The sequence below is a fragment of the Globicephala melas genome, chromosome 16, assembly GCF_963455315.2.
Source record: "Globicephala melas chromosome 16, mGloMel1.2, whole genome shotgun sequence".
Classification (NCBI taxonomy): Eukaryota; Metazoa; Chordata; class Mammalia; order Artiodactyla; family Delphinidae; genus Globicephala; species Globicephala melas.
The window spans coordinates 29,052,895-29,073,632 of record NC_083329.1 but is presented as its reverse complement, the minus strand read 5'-3'; the positions used below and the strand labels follow the sequence as shown (position 1 = coordinate 29,073,632).

Here is a 20,738-nt window from a genome sequence, read left to right as displayed (position 1 = left end):
CCTTCCTCTCTTCCACTAACCCACCTCACCTGGCAAATTTCTTCCCATCTGTTAATCTCCAAGTCAAGTGTCATTTCCTTCTGAACTCTGCTGCCCCAGCCAATAGTAGTATCTTTCTCCTCTGTACTTCCCCAGAACTCTTATTCATACCCTCTGCTGGCCCACTGAATGATAATTACTTACTTCTCTGTCTTCTCCCAGCTGGTATGAGCTCATCAAAAATAGACACATTTTAGCTTTGTACCCAAAACAACCATCACAGTTCCTGGCACACTATAGGTGCTCAATACTCTAAGTTGAAATTGATCTGGATAAAATTAGATTCTAGGACTTTGAGAATCACCATTCAGCATACTAGGGACAAATAATGCATAGTTCTGATTTCCCAAATCTGAGACCGTATGGAGCTCCAAACCAGTGACCTTACTGACATGAAGACCATTGCTAATTAATGACTATGGCCAGAGCCCTTGTTTCCCCATGGCTTTTCAGAATAGATGGTTAGTTCTGGAGTTGTCTTCATCTTCCTCCTGTAATAATAAATCTCCTGAGTAGGGGAAATAAATGATGTTCCAGGTCTCCCTTTTATGTTCAAGTAGAGAAAAGTGTCAAGGTAACTGGTATATCTCACCAAGGATGCTTCTGCAGCCATTATCTTTCATCCACAAAACTTTATTGAATATCTACTACATGGCAGACATTACTAGGTGCTGCAGACACAGCAGTATGCCAAGGGTAGGGCATCAAAGAATCTCAAAGCCCTGATTGAGAAAACTACCCTTGAATACTTGGCAGCAGAGAATTCTCATTTGTGCATGCATTTGTATATGCCCTGGTAAGCTTATAGTTATGCCATGTATTGAAAAAGGGCTGCAAAATGCCTTCTTTCCAACTCCTTGCTAGCCTTCTGGAGCTTCCTAGAATGCTTTACATTTTTTTTCCCAGGAAGCAATTTATGCCCCTTGGAGAACTGGACTCAAAGGGCATATATCTAGGTACTGCCAGTGGGGTTGAGAGGAAATGGGTGATAAAGAGGTAAGAGAGAAGACCAGGGGCAGAATGAGCTGGTTGTCATTTGATCTGTCAACAAAGCATTGGACATCTGAACTACAACCAAAATCTAAACAACAATATTTATCTGTGTTTGCAAAGCGACTCAAGAGATCTATGGATATCTGGCTGATGCTCATGAAAAGGCAGGTCTCTCTCTAGCTCTCTTCATGAAGGTCTGTGCTATTTCTCATTTCACATCACTCTCTAAAGGGAAGAATGTTCACGAAAACAGTACAAGAGGGCTGCTTGCTGGGCCCTGCAGAGGAGTCCTTCTGCGAAGGTTGAGCAAAGGCCATTCTTCTTCTGATTCCAGAGGCCTCCTGCAGTACGGACTGTCAACCTGCCTCTCACAGTGAAACCCCGTGAGGAGAGTATTTTTGAAAGAAGACCCTCAGCAACACTGTAGCAAATGCTGATTCACTCCATTTCCTTCACTGAACCATGCTCCCTGAACAACCTCTCTGTGCCTCTCATGTGAGGACACAGGGCTGGAAGACCCCAGCCATCATCATGTAGACATTGACTCATTATCTTCATCTGCATCTGCCAGGATGCCATCTTAAAGACAATCTACTTGACCAGCCTGATTTGTCCTTCACAACTGTATTGAAGAAGTTGCCTTCATGGAGATCTACAGCTATATAATTAGGAGCAGCTGTTAGTAGTGAAACGCATAGTTGAGGGCAGAGCTGCAGTTCTTAGGAGAACCTTGCTCAGACAAAAAACCAGGACCACAGACTAGACTGGACCAGGAACAGGTCACTTGGTTAATCTGCGGTCCATGACAATGGCAGGCCAGCCAGAGGTCCTCATGCTTCTGGCTTAAGTTGTTCTCCAGACGACTGCAGTAGCCTTCAAGTTCATTTTCCTACCTCTTGCCTATCCAAACTCTTGTGCATACTATTATCAAAACCAACGTTTTAAATACAGGTCAGATGGGTCTCTCTCTTCCTCCAAAATCATCAATGGTTTAGCCACTGAGTATAGAACAAGGCCTCATTTCCCCTGCCTGGTTTTCAAGGTCTTCCATGATTTGGTGGTAAAACTCTGTCCCTAATCAGAGCCCTCACTACACCCCTGAAGATACTGAGGCTTTCTCACACTAATCATTTCCCCTCATAATGTTCCTTCAGCCTCTATGCTCCCACTACCATCAGCAACAATCTTCACCTATAGAAATTAGAGAAATCTATGTTCCACTAAAATGCCTCTTCCTCCGCAAAGCCCTTCCTGATCCTCCCATTCAGAAACTCTTGATTCTTTTGCATGTCTACCCCTTTTGTGGATAGCCCACGTAAGGCAGAAAGAGAGATGGCATACTGTAGTGGCAAAGAGGCTGGACTCTGGAGCAAACTGCCTTGGCTTGAGTCCAAGCTCTGCCACTAACCAATAATCACATTTACCTCACTGGGTTCTTATAAGGGTATAAGGATATAATAAGGGTATCTAATACACTGGTTGTTAAATTAGTAAATACATATAAAGCACATCAGATAGTCCTTAGCACATGGTAAGCACTATGCAGTTAAAATTATTATTATTATGACACTTTTCTCCTACAGCTTTTCTTATTCCCCATCTCCATTCCTCCAATCATAAGTTTCTAAAGGGCAAAACTCCTGTCTTACTCTTACCTATCTCCCAGGACTCAGGTGAAAAGTAGAAGAGAAAATGTATGTTGTCTGTACTGTATTTTGCACTGAAGACATAAAATAAAGCTCTTATTACTATCATGATTACTACTATCATTACTTTTGCTCTAATGCTCCTACCCGAGATCTTAGTAACTAGACAAGTCCCTAATCGCTGTTTGTTGAGTGATTAAACACATTTACAAAGAAATGGATGAAGAATTTTCAGTGGGAAACGAACCTCCCCCACTCCGGCCAATGGGCAGAATAATGAGCAATTTCACTGTCCTTTCCTCAAAGCCCTTGGGAGTGAAATTGCAAGTGTTACTCACAAGAATCCTGCAGCATAGGAATCTGACAGATTGTTTGTGCCTCCAACTGAGGTGGTCACCACACCTTCAAGCCAAATCTTCTTTCCTGGGGTGTATGTGTTAACCACCTGTTCACACAACAAAAGCAGAAGGAGATGATGAGATTTTTAAAAGCTGTTCCCAAATGAGAAGGAACATACAATCCCTTAAAGAAGTTCCTCTCATCCCCTGCTCCCAGGTGGTCATGACCTGTGCTCTTTTCATGGTGATGCACCCCATACAGATAGCTGGCACACACACACAAAAGAATTAATATTGATACATGTCCACTCAAAGAAATGATCATTTTTTTCCCATAAGAAAACCCAAGTGACAATGTGACAGAAGAACAATGCATCCTTATCTAGGACATAAGTTGACTGCAACACCCTTCACTGGAAGATGCAGGTGGTATGACGTTTCCATATTAACAAGCATTGAGAAGCAAATTTTCTTAATACTCTGTTATGGCACATCCATGGATGAGTGTACCGTCCATGCACCAGCAGTTGTGAATCATGAGAGAGGGCAGAGATCAATGTTTGGGAGAGGTATATTATCATTACCAAGGCATGTATGTATATTACAACCACATTTTGAAACTAACTGCAGTAAGTGTAAAAAGAAAAACCACTGACTCACACGTGAAACATCCTACACAGGGAGCTGCCTTCTAAGCATACACAAAACCTCTTGTCAAAAGGTGGCCCTCTGAAATTTTGAAATATCCTCGTCTCTGATCCACAAGCTGGAGATTGGCCAGACTACTAGATGTGGTCTCAGATTCTCTGGAGAGCAATCTGGCAGTACTTAGGGATCATGTTGTATGCTGGGTAATCTCTGAGAGCAGAGTCTAAGACAAAGCCTTGTCTATACATAGTTCATTTGGGAAGAAATAACCGGGAGCAGGAATGAGGAACTGGGGACTGTGAAAAGGAAGAAGAAAAAAACAGTACAAGAATGAGTTTTCAAGTTGGTAACTACTGGCAACTTATACTCAATTCTACAGGGAACTTGGTAAAAGCCTTAAGAACTGTGTCTCAGAACTGTCCCCCAAGGCGGGGGGTGACCAGGGGAAGCGTTCATCATTTGGCTCCTGTTCTCCAAAGGTCAAGAGCAGCCTTGTGACTGTGATCACCCCATTTCACTGTGCAGGCATGAGTGCCGAGCAGGTTCCCACCATTCCACACTCTGCCTTAGAGAAGTCCCAGAGCAGAAAATGAGAGGTCCTCCCGCACCACACCAGCACCAAGCTGGTTGCAGCCTGTGCAGCTGCCTAGCTCTGGTCTCTGCAGGGATGGCTAGAGTAGGAGGTGGGACTGAGAGGATGCGGGTTGTGCACAAGAGGGGCTGGATAAAGACAGTAGTGTATTTAGGTCCTACGGCCCACCAATTCCTCTCCTAGACATATAGAACAAAGCAATTCTGCCTCAGGTCTCTAAGGGGACAAGTATGAAGATGTTTACTATGTCACTGTTTGTGGCAGGTGTCCATTGCTAGAGGAATGAAAAAGTAAAATACATACATGAAATATTATGCAGCAGTTATAGCAATACATTCTATATAAGTCCAGCAACATGAACAGGCTTTAAAGATTTAGTGAGCTTTTAAAAAATAGAAACAGAATGAGGTTTATGGCACAATATTATTTATGTAATTACTCATTCATACCCAATAACACTAAAAGTATATAAAGATACATCTCTGTTAAGGACATATATCAAAGACATAAGAAAAAAAAAGGAAAACAAAAAGAAAAAAAATAAAAAAAAGACATAAGGAAGGCATGTATAAAAGGGAGGTGAATATAAGTGGGGATTAGAGATGAAGGTGAAAATTAAAACAAAAGGAGGGCTTTGCATGAACTGATGATAATAGTTTGCTGTAGTTGAGGGTAATTAATTCTCTGCACCTCAGGTCTAAAAAAAAAAAAAAAACCATATGTATGTTGTAACATATATGCCAGAACTTTCCTTTTCCCAGACCCGTGGGCAGACATTAACAAGCAATCATATTCCTCTTTTCATCTCTCCCTATGTATAGCTCCCTGCCCTCTGCTCTCTCCCCTGCATCTACTAGAGAATATGCATTATTTGAGACCTATTTTAAAATCAGGGTTGGTAAAGTACTTGACCCTTTCAGGGTTAAAGTTGTAAATATATTTTAAAAATTTGAGATGTAAGTAAGGATTATGATCAAGAATAGAAGAAAAAATTAATAGCGGAGGTCAAGCTGGAAACTGTTAAAGATTAAATAAGAATTTCCCCTTGCACCCAGAGTCATTGAGGACACCACAAGGTGGTCCTCTCCCCCTTCTTGACACTGCTCAGAGTGCCCAACCCAAGGGCAGCTGGAAATAGTATAAATAAGAAAGCGAGAAAAACACCTTAAATGATCAGAAGACAGAGTCATATGGTGAAATTAAAGGCCTACAGTGATGATTCCCCTTAAAACATCCATGCTTCTGATAAACTTTGTGCTTCCTTTATGACTAACTGGAACTATAGGAGCAGTTCCACGTGTAGCTGTATTTCTGATGTATCTGTGGGGAGGAAGGTAATCTCCGTGTCTTACTCTTCCTCCATCTTCTCCCTTGATCATGGTGATGGTTTCATGAGTGTTTGCATATGTCCAAATTCATCAAACTGTATACAGGCAGACCTCAAAGATATTGCTGGTTCGGTTCCAGGCCACTTTTTTTCTTTTCTTTTCTTTTGCACTTAGTCTAGTTTCACTGGCTCATAGGGTGCGGCGGGCAGAGGCCTCAAACCCAGCACTTTCAGACCAGAGTTTCTAGCGCAAAGCAGCTGCACAACTTCCCAACTCAAGATGGAGGTAGCAACGCAGGCCGTGTGCAGAGAGGCTGCGCCCGGACGGGATCTGGAGCTGTGACTAACTGGAACTGAGTAACATATCTGTGTTTTTATTTTTTGCCTTTGGCTTCCAGGATAGTCAAAGATTAATTTTTGCTCAAAGATATTGAAATGATTGAGGCAGTTAGAGAAAGGTGGTTTGGTTAAACAAAACAAAAAGGTAACTAGTATAAGATGATGAACCTTGAAATCATTGAGCTAAGTGAAAGAAGCCAGACACAAAAGGCCACATATTATATTCTTTCATTTATATGAAATGTCCAGAATAGTCAAATCCATAGAGACAGAAAGTAGATTAATGGTTTTCTAGGGTTGGAAAAAGTGAGGGAGAATGAGGGGGGAGGATGGGGAGTGACTACAAATAGGTATGGGGTTTCTCTGGAGGGTAATGAACATGTTCTAAAATTAAACAGTGGTGATGGTTTCACAATTCTGTGAATATACTAAAAACCACTGAATTTCACACTTTTAAAGAGTGAATCTTACGCTACATGAATTATACCTCAATAAAGCCGTGTGTGTGTGTGTTTGTGTGTATGTATCATTAGCAAAAGGAGAGGTAGACGCTAATAGGCAGATAACTGATGTGGAAAGAGGAATACGTCCTGGAAGTCTGGGGTTCTACCACACACAGCAGCTGTGAGACTTCTGGCTCAGCATTATCTTGGAATTCAATTTCTTCACCAACATGTAAAGCCACAAATTTGAAGTAGATGAAATCTAAGTCCTTTCCAAATACAAAATGTTAAAATGTATTAGTATTTTGTAATGCTTATGCAGGTCCCCTTGGCTCCTATCCCTCAAAGGTCAAGAGTAAATTTGATTATGGAAATTAAAATTAGATAACAAATATGGGAGACAAAAAAAAAAAAAAAAAAAGCCAGAGCTGGTCAGAGCTGGTAATCTCAAAAACAAAGATCTGAAGATCTGGGCCAGAGGTAAGTATTGAGAGTGGTGGAAAAAGCCACAGGAGTAGGTGAAATTTCCTAAAGGGAATATTTTAAATTAGACTGAAAAAGGGCGAAGGATGTCCATCCAAAAACATTAAGGCATTATCGAATGCATTTATTCATTCACTCAACAAATACTGAGCATTTGCTCTATGCCAAGCAGAGTTCTAGGGGCAGACAGTGAATGAAACAGAAGTCTCTGCTCTCACTGGCTTATATTTTAGTCAAGGGGAGGAGACTGACAATAAACACACAAACATAAATTTAGAAATAGTAAGTGCTAGAAGGAAAATGAAACAGAGTAATCTGACAGAAAGTGCCTTGGCAGGAGGGGAGGGTTGATATTTTAGATGGTAGTCAGGAGAGATCCCTCTAGCTCCTTATATAAGGACTTTAAAGTCTAGTTCCTTTAAATGAGGACTTGATTCCAGAAAATGGTTGGATTTATAAATTACTGTGTACACAGGACTCAGCAAGGACACAGACTCTGTGTAAATAAAGTTCATCTGAATTGTCTTCTGACTTGCAGGAAGATTTGGAAGGAAACAATCTAAAACTTCTTGTAATTGGTGAGGCAGAATTGATTAGTGGTTAGGGGCATGGACTCTACACACATTGCCTGTGTTTGAATACTGGTTTTATCATTGACTCACTGTTGACCTCACTGTGCCTTAATTTCCTCAGCTGTAAAATTAGAAAAGGAGAGCATTTTCTAATATTTAAGTGACCTAATATTTGTAAAGCACTTGGAAAGGTGTCTGGCATATGGTAAGCTCTTTTTTTTTTTAACATCTTTATTGGAGTATAATTGCTTTACAATGGTGTGTTAGTTTCTGCTTTATAACAAAGTGAATCAGCTATGCATATACATATATCCCCATATCTCCTCCCTCTTGCGCTTAAAGTAAAGCAAATGTTACCTAGACAACTCTCTTTGTCCAAAGCACATGAGATTGTGTCTGGATCAATCTAACATTACAGTTGGTTGCTTTTCTTTTGGATACGTTTGTGGTGGTAGGTAATAGACCAGATGTATGCTAAGTAGCAGGGAAAGGCCTATTTCGGACATGGTGAGAGGCTTAATGAACTGTGTGTCTACTATGAGCGGAGAAGACCATCATAGCAACGTGTAGGGGAGGTGCTGAGGCTGGGTGCTGGTTGGGACTGTAGAGGAAATTAGCATGGACAGAAGAGAAAAAAATCAGGAAAAACAGATGGAACCAGCTGCAAAATTCCCTTAGAAAGCGAAACTCTAAGAAACTAAGGGCTATAGTTTAACACTGTGGTTTTCTGAGTAAATATGATCCCCCCTGTGCTGGAAGAGAGAAAACTGGAGGACTGGAAAGAACCAGGGTACAGTTCCTGGTGAGAAATGATGTGCCAATGAAGATTATTTTAAGGAACACATTGTCTGGGGAGGGAGAAGAAGTACAAATGCTGAGATTACTGAAGTGAAGGGAGAGCGGAGTTGAGTGGTTGTCTCCCTTTCAGCAGTTCTTTTGTCCCCATTAGACTTCAGGCCTTGGGCCCATGTGGACAAGGGAGCTTTGAGGCATCCACAGAACAGCTTAGCAAGTTGCCAGTGGCTGCTCAGAATCCTGGGGCCAGCTGGGGTCAGGGTGGTATGAAGGGAAACCCTCAAACTCCCTTTCCTCTCATTTCAGGGGTTGAGGACATCAGGACTGCTTCGTGTGGCTATACTGAGAGAGGAGGGGTGAGAGAGAAAAACAGTATTGATTTTTTTTCTTTTAAGTTTTATTTTCCCTACCACTTTGAATATTTTTTAAAAAAGAAAACAGTAAAAATAGGAAAATAACCTTTTTTGTGGCATATTTTCAAACCTGGGCTTCCTTTTCCTGTTTCTCTCAATCTGTGATCTGTTTAAAAAAGAATCCTGAGAGCCTGGTTTCAGTGTGCAAGCGATGGCAGACTTCTAACAGCAGACATGTCGCTTATGGTTATCCAAACCCAACACCTTCCTTAATGAGAAAGGAAGCAATAAAACAGGAATAGTGGACAGGCCAGTGGGGCTAATCAGCCCTGGCAAGAGGCCCACCCTCCAAAAGACGCTGGAATCCATTAATTCCAGCATCTCATATAGTTGGAAATCAACTTCCCCCAGGACTTCAGGAAGAGCAGTAGCTCTTTAAGCAGCCAGAACTGGTCCCCTATGTCACTGGTTAAAAGGAGCTGAATAGCTTTAGGGAGCTTCTTAAACCTTACCCATGCACATAGCTCTTCTTGGGGGTGCCCCTGCCTCTTTGTTCCTTATTATATTTATAAGAGGTCCAGGTGAGAGGTCTTGAGAGTAATGCTCCAATTATTTTTCCATCGTTCTTGTGTGTTTTTGACTCTAAGCTACCTACTATATTAGAAGAGGACAGGATCATTCCATTCTGCCCTCTCCTTTCTCACTCACTGTCCCTTCCTGAGTTCCGGATCTTATCATTTCTCCCTTGGTCTTCCTGAAAGTGTATCCTTCTCAAGACTATCCTCTACAGTGCTGCTGTCTGTTAACTTGACAAGTTCCTCCCTAGTTTCAGAACCTCTGTGGCTTTCCATTACCAGCAGCAGAACTCAATCATGTGCTCACAGAGTGTTCTGTGCGACTATCTGGTAGATGCACTATGAGTGACTTGTTTCAGATAATATTGAAAGCAGTGATTTGGGAAATGATTTACTTAAGAATAAAAGAAAGTAGATTCAATGTTATCACAATAATATTCTTTTCATTCGTCAGAACTACGAAATGTTTCCTTAACATGGAAAAAAAAGCAAAGGAGCCAGTAAACTACACAGAGCCCCGTAGTCTATTTTATCCACTTGTCCATGGGAGCATGTTAAACATGGTGAAATCGTGGTGATAAACACGGATCCATGGGATATGATACCAACTCCTTTACTTGGTATGTAAGACCTTTCATAACTACCCCTTGGCTACCTTTTCTCCTCTCCGTCCCCACAAGATCTGAGGTTCACCACACAAAATGGACTCACCATTTTTCAACTACATGATTTTCTTTTAGGTTTTTGATGATCACTTTGTCCCTTACTCACTCCTCAGCCATGTTGTCTGATTTTTTTTTTTTTCATGGCTTATTTTAAATGTTACCTCCTCTGTGAAACTTTTCTCAAAACTTCAGAAAATTAATTCTCTCCTCTGGCCTCCAAAGTTCTTGGAACCTATTGCTATCCTTGACCTTATTATACTGAGTTGTAACTTTCTGTTTGCCTCACCCTCCTACACCATAAGCTACTTGAGAAAGCCACGTTTTTTCCCATTTTGCATGCCCTATGAAATACTTGTCAGCCACTTCGCTTATTAAAAACTTGTTAAATAATGAGACAGTGAAGTAGTTTACTTGTTAATAAGTGAGAGAGGTAATATTTTACCAATGGAAATGCTGAGTAGATATCAGAGAAGATAACTAATAACCTCAAAACCATAAGAGCAAACATCAAATCCTCACAGTTCCATTTCGGGACTCTGTTCACCTTCTAATTGAATTTTCCTGTTTGAGGAGAACTAGAAGCTTCTGGTTCACTAAACTGCCTCCATATTTAATATGTCCTTCTCAGGTTAGACAAGCCGAGCTATTCTGAGCTCAGCCAATTCCAATATCTCATCACATTCTTCCTGATTTATTTCTTCTGTCTAATGAACTTCCTGTCAGTTTCATTAATTTTTTCTGTATAATTTCTTTTTAACATCTTCCTGTTCCGGAGTGCCATATTTGCCCATTTTCTTTTGGTATCAGATCAATCTTTAATTTGTGGCTTCTGTTTCTGTGTCATTTTTAGGATTTAAAATTGTATTCTCTGCTCTTGTTATCTCAAACCGCGGAAAAGCAATCGAGTGTAATTGCAACTAAACATAAAATTAAAATAAGAAAATACACAAAAAAGAAAGTCACTGGGGAGGCAAGGAAATTATGATCATATGCAAGAAAATGAGGAAGAAAGTTTCACAGTCCCAAAGCAATGACTATGTTCAAGGATAAGTGCTGGTGGAGGGAAAGACTGGACAGCAGCTACCTGCACATAAAACACTCTTCTTCCCTTCTCCAGTCCTCTTCTATGACTAACCAATCCCTCAGGCTTACTGTCTACCTACTGACGAGTCATAGGCTCCACCAGCCTCAGAGGTAATTTCCTCTCGTTCAAGACAAACCCTGTAATCTCCCCACTTCCATGTGGAAATGTTAGAAGGTCACCCCAAGCTGCCTTTTCCTCCTGAAGAAGATTTTTGCCCCAAGTAGCAGTTTGTTCTCAGGGCCCTTCCCCCAATATGTCCTTCATATGGTCATTGCCTTCCACCCAGCAGGACCTCACTATACATGTGCACATGAAACATACGAATGGTGCCCAGTGAATGAATGCAAATCACTCCCTGAAAATCCTTGTCTGCTTCCACTATCTAACATTGTGATAATATTAGATATCACCTAAGATTGTGGCCTCCAACTTTCATTCAGCTTTCACTTCTAGGACACCCACCCCAGATTATATCAACTGACCAAGAGGTCAATTTGATATTCTTTCACCAGGAACATTCAGTATTCTTCTATTTAAAAAGGTTTCCTCATCCTGGATGGTCAGGAATATAAATATTCCATGGGCTACAAAATTAATGGTTAACTAGCATGGGAGATTCAGAACGGTGTATTGGATAGCGTGTGGGCCCTGGAGTTAGGAGTTCTAATTTTACTACTTAGTAAGTGTGGCCTTGAAAAAAATTACTGGACTCTTCAATGGGTTAGCAATATATGATGCACTCAATCGATGGCATTTGTAGCCTAAAAGGTGATACAATTACTATATTTTTGTCAGTTGATGATGCATTTTCCACATTTTAATGGTTTTGAAATCAGAATGTTTTTCATCAAAAGAAATTTGCCAGCTGTTTACTCTCTCCCCTCAGCTGTTATTAAATTGATGTTACATTTTATAATTGTTTGTGTTTAAGAATCAAGGAAATGTGGTTCTTGGAAGGACACTGACCGAAACTTTGGAGCTCTTTTGTGGTAAACATACCTTTCCAGCTAGATTCCCCTATTTATCATTAGTGTCTTATATCTGAAAGAGAAGAGCCAAAGTTTCCCTTGGGACATTTTCAGATAGCCAAGTTGAGTCACAGAGGCTAATTTACTGGGAAGCTCGTCAACTTCCAGCTCCCCGTTTTCACAGGCCTCTACTAATGTCCTGGGAAGGGCCATGATAATGTGTTAATATGGTCAGATATATTTCTAAAACATGCAAATTTGTTTTGTTTTCTTTTTCTTAAAGAGGTCCCCATTGTATAAGCTTCCAGCCCCATAAAACTTAGACTCACACCTGGATGTCACCTAAGGTATTACTGTGGCACAGTTTGTGTTTAGGGTCCTCTGACTCTCTTAAGTATTTCTTTGCCCTGTGTTTCTCTTCCCCTCCATCAAAACCTGCTCTTGGAAAGGACAGATACCATATGATATCACTTATATATGGAATCTAAAATATGACACAAATGAACCTATCTATGAAACAGAAGCAGAAACATGGACATAGAGAATAGACTGGTGGTTGTCAAGGGGGAGGCAGGTGGGAGAGGGTTGGGTTGGGAATTTGGGATTAGCAGATGCAAACTGGTATATATAGAATGGATAAACAAGAAGGTCCTACTGTATAGCACAGGGAACTATATTCAATATCCTGTGATAAACCATAATAGAAAGGAATATGAAAAAGAATGCACAAATATGCATAACTGAGTCACTTTGCTGTACAGCAGAAATTAACATAACATGGCAATTCAATTATACTTCAATTAAAAAATTTTTTTTAAATAAACTAAAATTATTGCAAAGAAAAAAACCCTGCTCTTGGGAAAGGATTATTTGATATTAACACCTTAGTGTGATTTTAAATCAGTGTAGTTTGCCTCTTCTCAAGTTATTTACATTCTGCTTCCTCCCCCTAATGTAAAATGAAAAATTATTTTTCTAAAATGAAATATCTGGCATTAGCAAACTGACTGAAATGCTACTTTGAGCCACAAAGAGAACTTTCTTTCACCCTTAAGCATATACCCAGAAGATACTCTCCTACTGTGCCTACATATAGGCATAGCCCATTTTTGGTTGCCTAAATCAATATCTATCTATTCAACACTATGTTACAAAGTTAGTAGCAGACTAGCTTCTTTTGCATGTGAACAGCTGAGATAGCAGATCCAAATGCGATTGAGACATACACATTACTTTGCTTCTTTTACATTTCTCCCACTATTTTACTCTGCTCATTCACCTTCCACTCCCTAACTGCCTCCCTCCAATATTGATTGAGCACCTGCCAAGTGACAGGCACTATGGCAGGCACTGGCACATTGAAATAAGCCGTCAACATTATTGAATGAATGAATGAATGAGTGAATGAATGAATCAACCAATGAAACAGTGATTTTTTTTCCAGTAGTGATACTACTGTTCTTACCCTACTAAGGTATTTTCCTTTTCCACTTTTCTTCATTAGAGAAGGTTAACATTGTCATTGTCCTCATTTTCCTTTAGTTGTGCATCCAGTTATTCTATGATCCTCAAGAATAACTGTTATTCTTTTACCCTCTTCCCCTTTGATATACTTTGATATAAGTAGGTAAACCAGCAGTTGGCTGAGAAAAAAGTTTCCTTTTTAATCTATTCGTTACTTCCAAAGGATTAAATATTCCTCTGCCTTACCTACTTCCATGATATTGCAACTAGGATATATTGGAAAAAGGGGTATAATGTTACTGCATTTATTGAGATTTCAAAAGAATTAATCTTTATTAAGTATTATGAGCAATCATAAGCAATGATGATATTAACAAAAGAATGATCATGGTCATATTATAAATCATGTAAACCATTCCCTCCACCATATACATCTACCACCAGGAGTCCTCTGATCACACCCTAAGAAGAACTGTATAAATTAGAAGGTGTCTATCCTTTCAGAATTAGCCTAAATGTCACTTCCTCTGGGAAGACTTGCCCAATTTCCCTTCCTTTACAAACTAAGGTAGATACATCTCACCATGGGCTCCTGTAGCACCCGAAACATCCCCTGTTATGGGAATCATTGCATCTTACTATCATTGCTTGCTTCATTAACTATTTTCCCATTAGACCATAAGGTCTTTGAGGATAACCACCACACCAGTCTTGTTCTCCATTTTATCCTCAGGAGTCTTGAAGATACAAGAATGTCATAAACAGTTGATAAATGAAGGAAGGAAGGGAAGAAAGAAGGAAGGGAGGAAGGAAGGACATTTTCAAATATTAGGGAAGCCAATTGTTCATTTTATTTAGTATTCAAAATGCAATCATAAGGACAGTACTTTTGGAAATACTTCCCTTATGACTGGGATTTCACCAACTCCTTCCTGTGCCTATTGAATTGCTGAAAATAATATCAAAAAGTGTTATTTCCTCCTCTGATTCCTCTAGGAGATGACACAAATCATAGAGTCCAAGTGACTTAAGCCGAAGTGGTTCATCTTGGTTCTTATGTTATTGTTTTGGAGTCAACCCAGCTATCCATGCTATACCATCTGCACTGTATCCTGAACATCTCTCACTTTCCCGTCTGACTCTTGCCTGCATTGAGAGATTCTCAACTCTTTCCCTTGACTCATCTCCCAAAGTACAGATGATTATCCTCATTCTAATGGAAGGGAGAGAGTGTGTGGATCATGCAAAGGTGTGGGTTGTCCAAACGTTGTCTCTGTTAGGCTTTCAAATGCATCACATAGATTTTCACATAATCAGAATTCACCCACTGCTCAGAAAACTGAAAATTCTTAAGTGGCAGTCCAAATTTGGAAACCACAACTGTTTTTAGCACTGCCTTTCAGGTGCCAAAAATATCACCTATCATATTCTCCAGGGTTCAAAGAAAGAGGAAAGAGGAAAAAAGCAAAGAACAAGTTGAGGATAAAGGTAACATGAAGCTTCTCCAGTTACGTAAATTATTATTAAAAATAACCACAATAGACAAAGCGAGAGAGAGGCATGGACATATATACACTACCAAACGTAAGGTAGATAGCTAGTGGGAAGCAGCCACATAGCACAGGGAGATCAGCTCGGTGCTTTGTGACCACCTGGAGGGGTGGGATAGGGAGGGTGGGAGGGAGGGAGACACAAGAGGGAAGAGATATGGGAACATATGTATATGTATAACTGATTCACTTTGTTATAAAGCAGAGACTAACACACCATTGTAAAGCAATTATACTCCAATAAAGATGTAAAAAAAAAAACCACAATAACTGAAATAACAATAATAATAGCAATAAGAACTAGCATTCACCAGCAGTTAACAAAACAGGGCCTCATGTGACCTTCCTAATCTCCCTAAGAGGGAAGGAGGATAGTACAGTGGTCCCTATCTGTCGGGTACTCGTTCCAGGAACAATTGTGGATATCAAAATCTGCAGTTGCTCAAGTCCCGTATATAAAATGGCATGGTGTTTGTATTATAACCTATGCACATCCTTCCATGTACTTTAAATCATCTCTAGATTACTTACACTACCTAATACAATGTAAGTGCTATGTAAACAGTTGCTGGTACATGGCAAATTCAAGTTTTGCCTTTTGGAACCTTCTGAAAATTTTTTTCTTAAACATTTTCAGTCTGTGGTTGGTTGAATCCACAGATGCAGAACACATGGATACAGATACAGAGGGCTGACTGTATTCTTAGCATCCTCATTTTACAGATGAAGAAACAAAATCAGAGAAGTTACGTGAATGGCCCAAGGTCATACAACCCACTAGACTTTGAAGCCACTAGACTTCAAATCCTGTATCCTATCTCTTCTTCAAACAGCCTCACCACTGGTTTATCTAACCACGTGAATCTGTTTTAGTGGGAAATTTGCCCGTTTTTCCATTACTGTGGACCTAAGGAGAGGTCATTAGGACTTCTCTGAACTTCTCAAAATAGAGAAGAAACAAAGATTCCATTTCTAGCTTTTGGATGAGAGTTCCAGTTATATACATATTAAAATCTTACTTGGTCCATCTCCAAATTGGTTTTGGGGGCTCAAAAGAAGGAGTTTGATCACTCTGCCCCAGTTTGTACCCTGGAATCTAATTCCCCAAACCCCCACCCATCCACAGGGGACTTCAGGAACAGCCAAAGTAACTTTTCAACTGGAAAATCTTGGTGACCCTTCTCTGGTCTCCCAGCCCTCATCTCCCCAAGTCAGGCCAGTACCTGGCATATCCTGGGCTGTGGTAGAGACTCTCATCCTCGAGGCCCTAACAACTGGGTCCAGGCTGCTGTAGCCAATAGAAGGTCTATCCCATGGATCAAAGCTCAAGGAATCTGTGATCCAGCAACAGCCCTAGCAGATACCCATTTAAGGCAATATCTGGCAAGAGCTTTGCAAAAGAGAATTGGAAAAAGAAAACCAGTCAGAGAAATAACTGAATGAGCTACTAAATGAAACAAGGAGCATGGAACTTTGGCAGACAGTATTTTCCAAAAATGACTGAAAAAATATTTCTGGTCTTATATGCCCTTCCAGAACCTTGCCACTCCCCCATCCAGAGAAGTTTATTTCCTCTTGTCTTAAATCCCTATGGGTCTTGGTGACTGTCTCAATGTATAGACTGTGGTTGAAGTGATGCCCTATGACTTCTGAGGGTAGATAGAAAAGGTGACAGAGCTTCCCCTGGCTCTCTCTCTTGGGCATCTGACTTTAAAACCTTGGGAGGAAGCCCAGGCTACACAAAGAGGCATTCCCGTTATCAGCCCCACAAAGGTACTAGCTGACAACTGACATCAACCAACTGCCAGACACATGAGTGAACGAGCCTTCTGATAATTCCAGTCGCCAGCCTTTGAATTACCCCAGTCTTTGAGTTTTCCAGCTGAAGCTAATGGAGCAAAGACAAGTTATCCTTATGGGAATTCCTGACCCACAGGATTCATAGTCATAATAGATGACTGTTCTAAGCCGCTAAGTTTTGGGGTAATTTGTTGCACGGCAAGACATAACCGGAAGAGGAACATAAGCCTGAGGGGACCTCTGAGCATGCTGTATTTGCAACAGCCAAAAGGTGACTCCAGGTCCTACTGCTAATTCTAGCCATCCCCTGCCAGGTGCCTTCTGTATATAGGTTATTTCTCTTGGAGACTCCACTGCTCCCCCCTGCAACCGCACTTAGCTCTCCCCTTCCAAGTCCATCAAACATGTTTTTAAAGGTCTGAATTTCAATTGAGCACAGGGTTTGAGTCCTTTACTCGAAGTTTCTTTGGCCTTGCCTGGCCAATTCAGGAGGTGAGTTTAGCCACTTAGTTCAGTCTCTGAACATTCTGTGATGGTGAAGGTGTATGCAGTGGTGGAGAGTACTGGCTAGTGGGGGGAAAGGGAAGAACCTAACTCCTAATCCATTTGTCTTGGCTTTGACCTAGAGCTACCTATTCTACTTAAAGAATTACATGAACCTTCACTCACAGTGCCATGATACCACTGAATCATTTTACTTCCAATGACAATCCTTTGATCAGATCATTAGGCTCAAAACTGGAAAAGCCAAAAATATAAAGACTTGTTGTCTTGTACACTGTTGTAATACAGAAACTTAGTATAGTGCCTGGAACACAGTAAACACTCAATAAATATCTACTGAATGAAAGAATGAATGAATGAAAGAAATCTCCTCCTCTTTTTTTAGAGGCCAATAACTAATACTGGATTAGCATAATGCGCTAGAAAACTGTAGTGTTCAACAGGCTGACATTCTACTCCATTAGGTAATATGTTTTTCAACCTGCTCAAAGTAAGTATTAAACCTCAAAACTGTGAGTTCCTTGAGGGCAGAGACCATGTCTTATTACATTTTGTATCCTTAGCACCTGGCACTTTGCCTGGTACTTGCTAAAAGCTCAGTAAATATTAAATATTTAAATATTAAAAACTAAGTGAATGCCAAAGAGATTGACAGAGATATTTCAAATAATTTAGTTCTCCTAGGCTTTGCCTAGTAGGAGACAGTGACAGATAAGGGTGCTGGTCAGTGCACCTGATCCCCAGAGGGATCAGACTGGGATGTAGAAATTCAGAAGTCCTGAGGCCTCCCAGCCTTTAAAGACTCCAAAAGCTATTTTGTAATCTGAGTATGGCATTGTTATGAATATAGAAAAGTGTACAGACCTCCCCTTTAGCAATCAAAAGTGCTTTTCTATGATTGCTCCAAATAGTATTTTTTTCACAACTAATTTTATAATGAGCCATTCATTTATTTGCCCATTCATTTATTCATTCATCCCATATATATTTTGTGTTTTCGGCCGCACCTCACGGCTTGCAGGATCTTAGTTCCCGGACCGGGGATTGAACCCATGCCCTTGGCAGTGAAAGCATGCAGTCCTAACCACTGGACCACCGGGGAACTCTCCTCATTCATCCCATATCAATGGGGGCCTACCTGTTGCTATTTTTCTGCAAAGATGTGTTTAATTTGCTCAAAATAAAGTTGAATGTTCAAAAGGTCCTCATTCCCTGGAAAAGGACCTGACTAGGAAACTAAAGATGAGATATCACCATTTTGTAGAGGCAGATGGAAATTGTAGGCATAAGATCCTCACAGTTCAGAATTAACTAATCTAGTGTATTTCAAAACATGATCTGCATTGGGTGGAATCACTTGACAGATGACTATTAAAAATAGAGATGTCTGGGATCCACTCCAGACATACTAAATCAGAACATCAGAAGTGAGATTGGAAACTACAAGCAATCTCTGGTGATTTTGATTGTATTCAAGTTTGAGAACTACTAACCACAGGTGTCCTGCCAGTAGGACCTACATACAATTGCTTAATTTAACCTTGTCTTCTCCAACATCTCTACAAAAGTAAGATGTTACTTGGCTGATTCTAAGACACCTAGGAATAGTGTAAATGTGGCTCAGAATTGCCAATATCCCAGACCACAACTCCACTGAATGAATGTAATCATTCTCTCCTAAACTAACCCAAAATAAACTCCTGCAAAAAGAAAGTAAACCTATTCTTCCCTTAAGAAACTCACAATTTAGAAGCCATCTGTTACAAAATGTTTGTTATTAAAATAGAGAAGCTTTTAAACTTGGATATGGTACATTCAAACCCTTTTTAATCTGAAAAGCAATAAACAGCAATCATCAGCTGTGAGAGGCACCTCTTGGCCATGCAAATCCAGACTGCACTATTTTTCTACCCACAGTGCTAACACCCAGCTGGAACCCTGTGACATTTTCCTCACCTTACCCCCAAACTCACTCCTCTTCTTCCCCAGAGATTTTTACTCACTTTCTGAATTTTCCTAATCTGGTCAGAGAGTGTGTCTAATAGGCGAGTTTTCAGGAAGTCCATCACCTTGACCACCCGGCCATCAATGTAGCAACTGGAATAAAAATAAAATGAGAATCAGAGAAAATCTCGAGCAGGAGACTACAAATATATTTCTCTAGCCAGAGGTCTCTGTTGCCTGAGGAAAGAGCCCAGGGTTCGCTTGGGCTCTTACATTCTAAAGAAGTTTTGATCCTGGGTACTTTTCAAACAAATAATATACTTTTTAACCTCTTCATTTTCACCTCCATTTGTGGGCTAATATTGTGATTTTTTTCAGCCTTTGTCCATTGAAACTGCATTTATTGCTCTATAGGAACTGACAGGACTCTGTAACACAATTGGGTAATGGGGAAAAGCTTACTTGTTTTCCCCATAGGGAAAGTAATTTAACACCCCTCCCGTACCATCCCTACCCCCACCTTAAAGTAATAAAGGTATGTGAGAGGTTTGAAAGACTACTCAAACATTTTGAAAGGTTTCCACACCTTTAAATAAGAAAACACCAACCACAAAAATCTGATTTAGTGCAGTGAGCAGGTCTCAAAGAGTTCATCTCCAGTTCACTTCCCTGGGCAAAATACCTTGTAGTCAACCTCCTTCCACCTCCAGAATAAATGAACGGATAAATGAATAAACAAATAAGTCAGACAGATTAAAGTTCAGGTGCCCTCTCCTAAAATAGCAACAAGTTTGGCACACATCAGTGTGGTGGTGTCTCCAGTTTTGTTAGGTAGCTTAAGTGAAACATCAAGTTGTGCCGATACTACATTGTTAACATTCAACCAAAACAGGTCCATCTGGCTTTGTGGGGACTCTGTGTGAATCTTTACTCTGAAGGCTAAGCCCAGGATTAGGTGACCTTCATTATCTCAAACCTCCCAGCACTCATCTTTGCAAAATTCCAAATTAAATCGATTTAATTAAAATCAATGCTTATGACTCCTGGGTGCCTTTTCCAATCCACTTAGGTCTCCTTGGCTGATGGATAATGATAGATTATGTCATTTTTAGTAAGACACCAACCTCTCAGTACGTATTATAGAACTATAATTCTAATTCTAGTACTAAAAAATTCCTTTTAATGTTAAATTCCCATACTAATATGTGATGTAGTGGAATGGTTAAAATTCTTTTGTAATTGCACTTTCAACCAGGTGCTCTGGTTGAAGTGAGGGTGGGAGATGAGCTCCTCCCACTCAGCCTTCCCCTTGGCCTCCCTCACCACCTCACACATTTCCACAGAATCCAATGTTTAAATCATTTGTATATTGAAAAGAGTATGGGTTTTGGAGCCAGAGATATCTGAGATCAAATTCCAAGGCAGGTATTTACTACCTATGTGATCTTGGGCAAGATGCTTGGCCTTTATGGGCCTCAGTTTTCTTATTCTTAAGAGAGAGGTAACATATCTACTACTCAGGATTGTTTGAAGATCAAGCAGATAAACCTAAAGTGTCTGGCATATAGTAGGCACTCAACAACTGTTAGTTCTTTTCTGATTTCTCTAATTTTCAG

At 40.3% G+C, this 20,738-nt stretch overlaps 1 protein-coding gene across 2 annotated transcripts in view; it reads right to left on the bottom strand.

Annotated features, from left to right (window-relative positions):
* The window catches only part of HPSE2 (heparanase 2 (inactive)), a 587,685-nt gene that overhangs the window by 148,939 nt on the left and 418,008 nt on the right, over nucleotides 1-20,738 (bottom strand). For both annotated transcript variants that reach the window (XM_030865297.2, XM_030865300.2), the window contains 2 exons: nucleotides 19,182-19,275; nucleotides 3,017-3,123 (listed from right to left, as the gene is read on the bottom strand). In XM_030865297.2, the coding sequence (XP_030721157.1) occupies nucleotides 3,017-3,123; nucleotides 19,182-19,275 (201 nt within the window). The remainder of the gene's footprint in view (nucleotides 1-3,016; nucleotides 3,124-19,181; nucleotides 19,276-20,738) is intronic.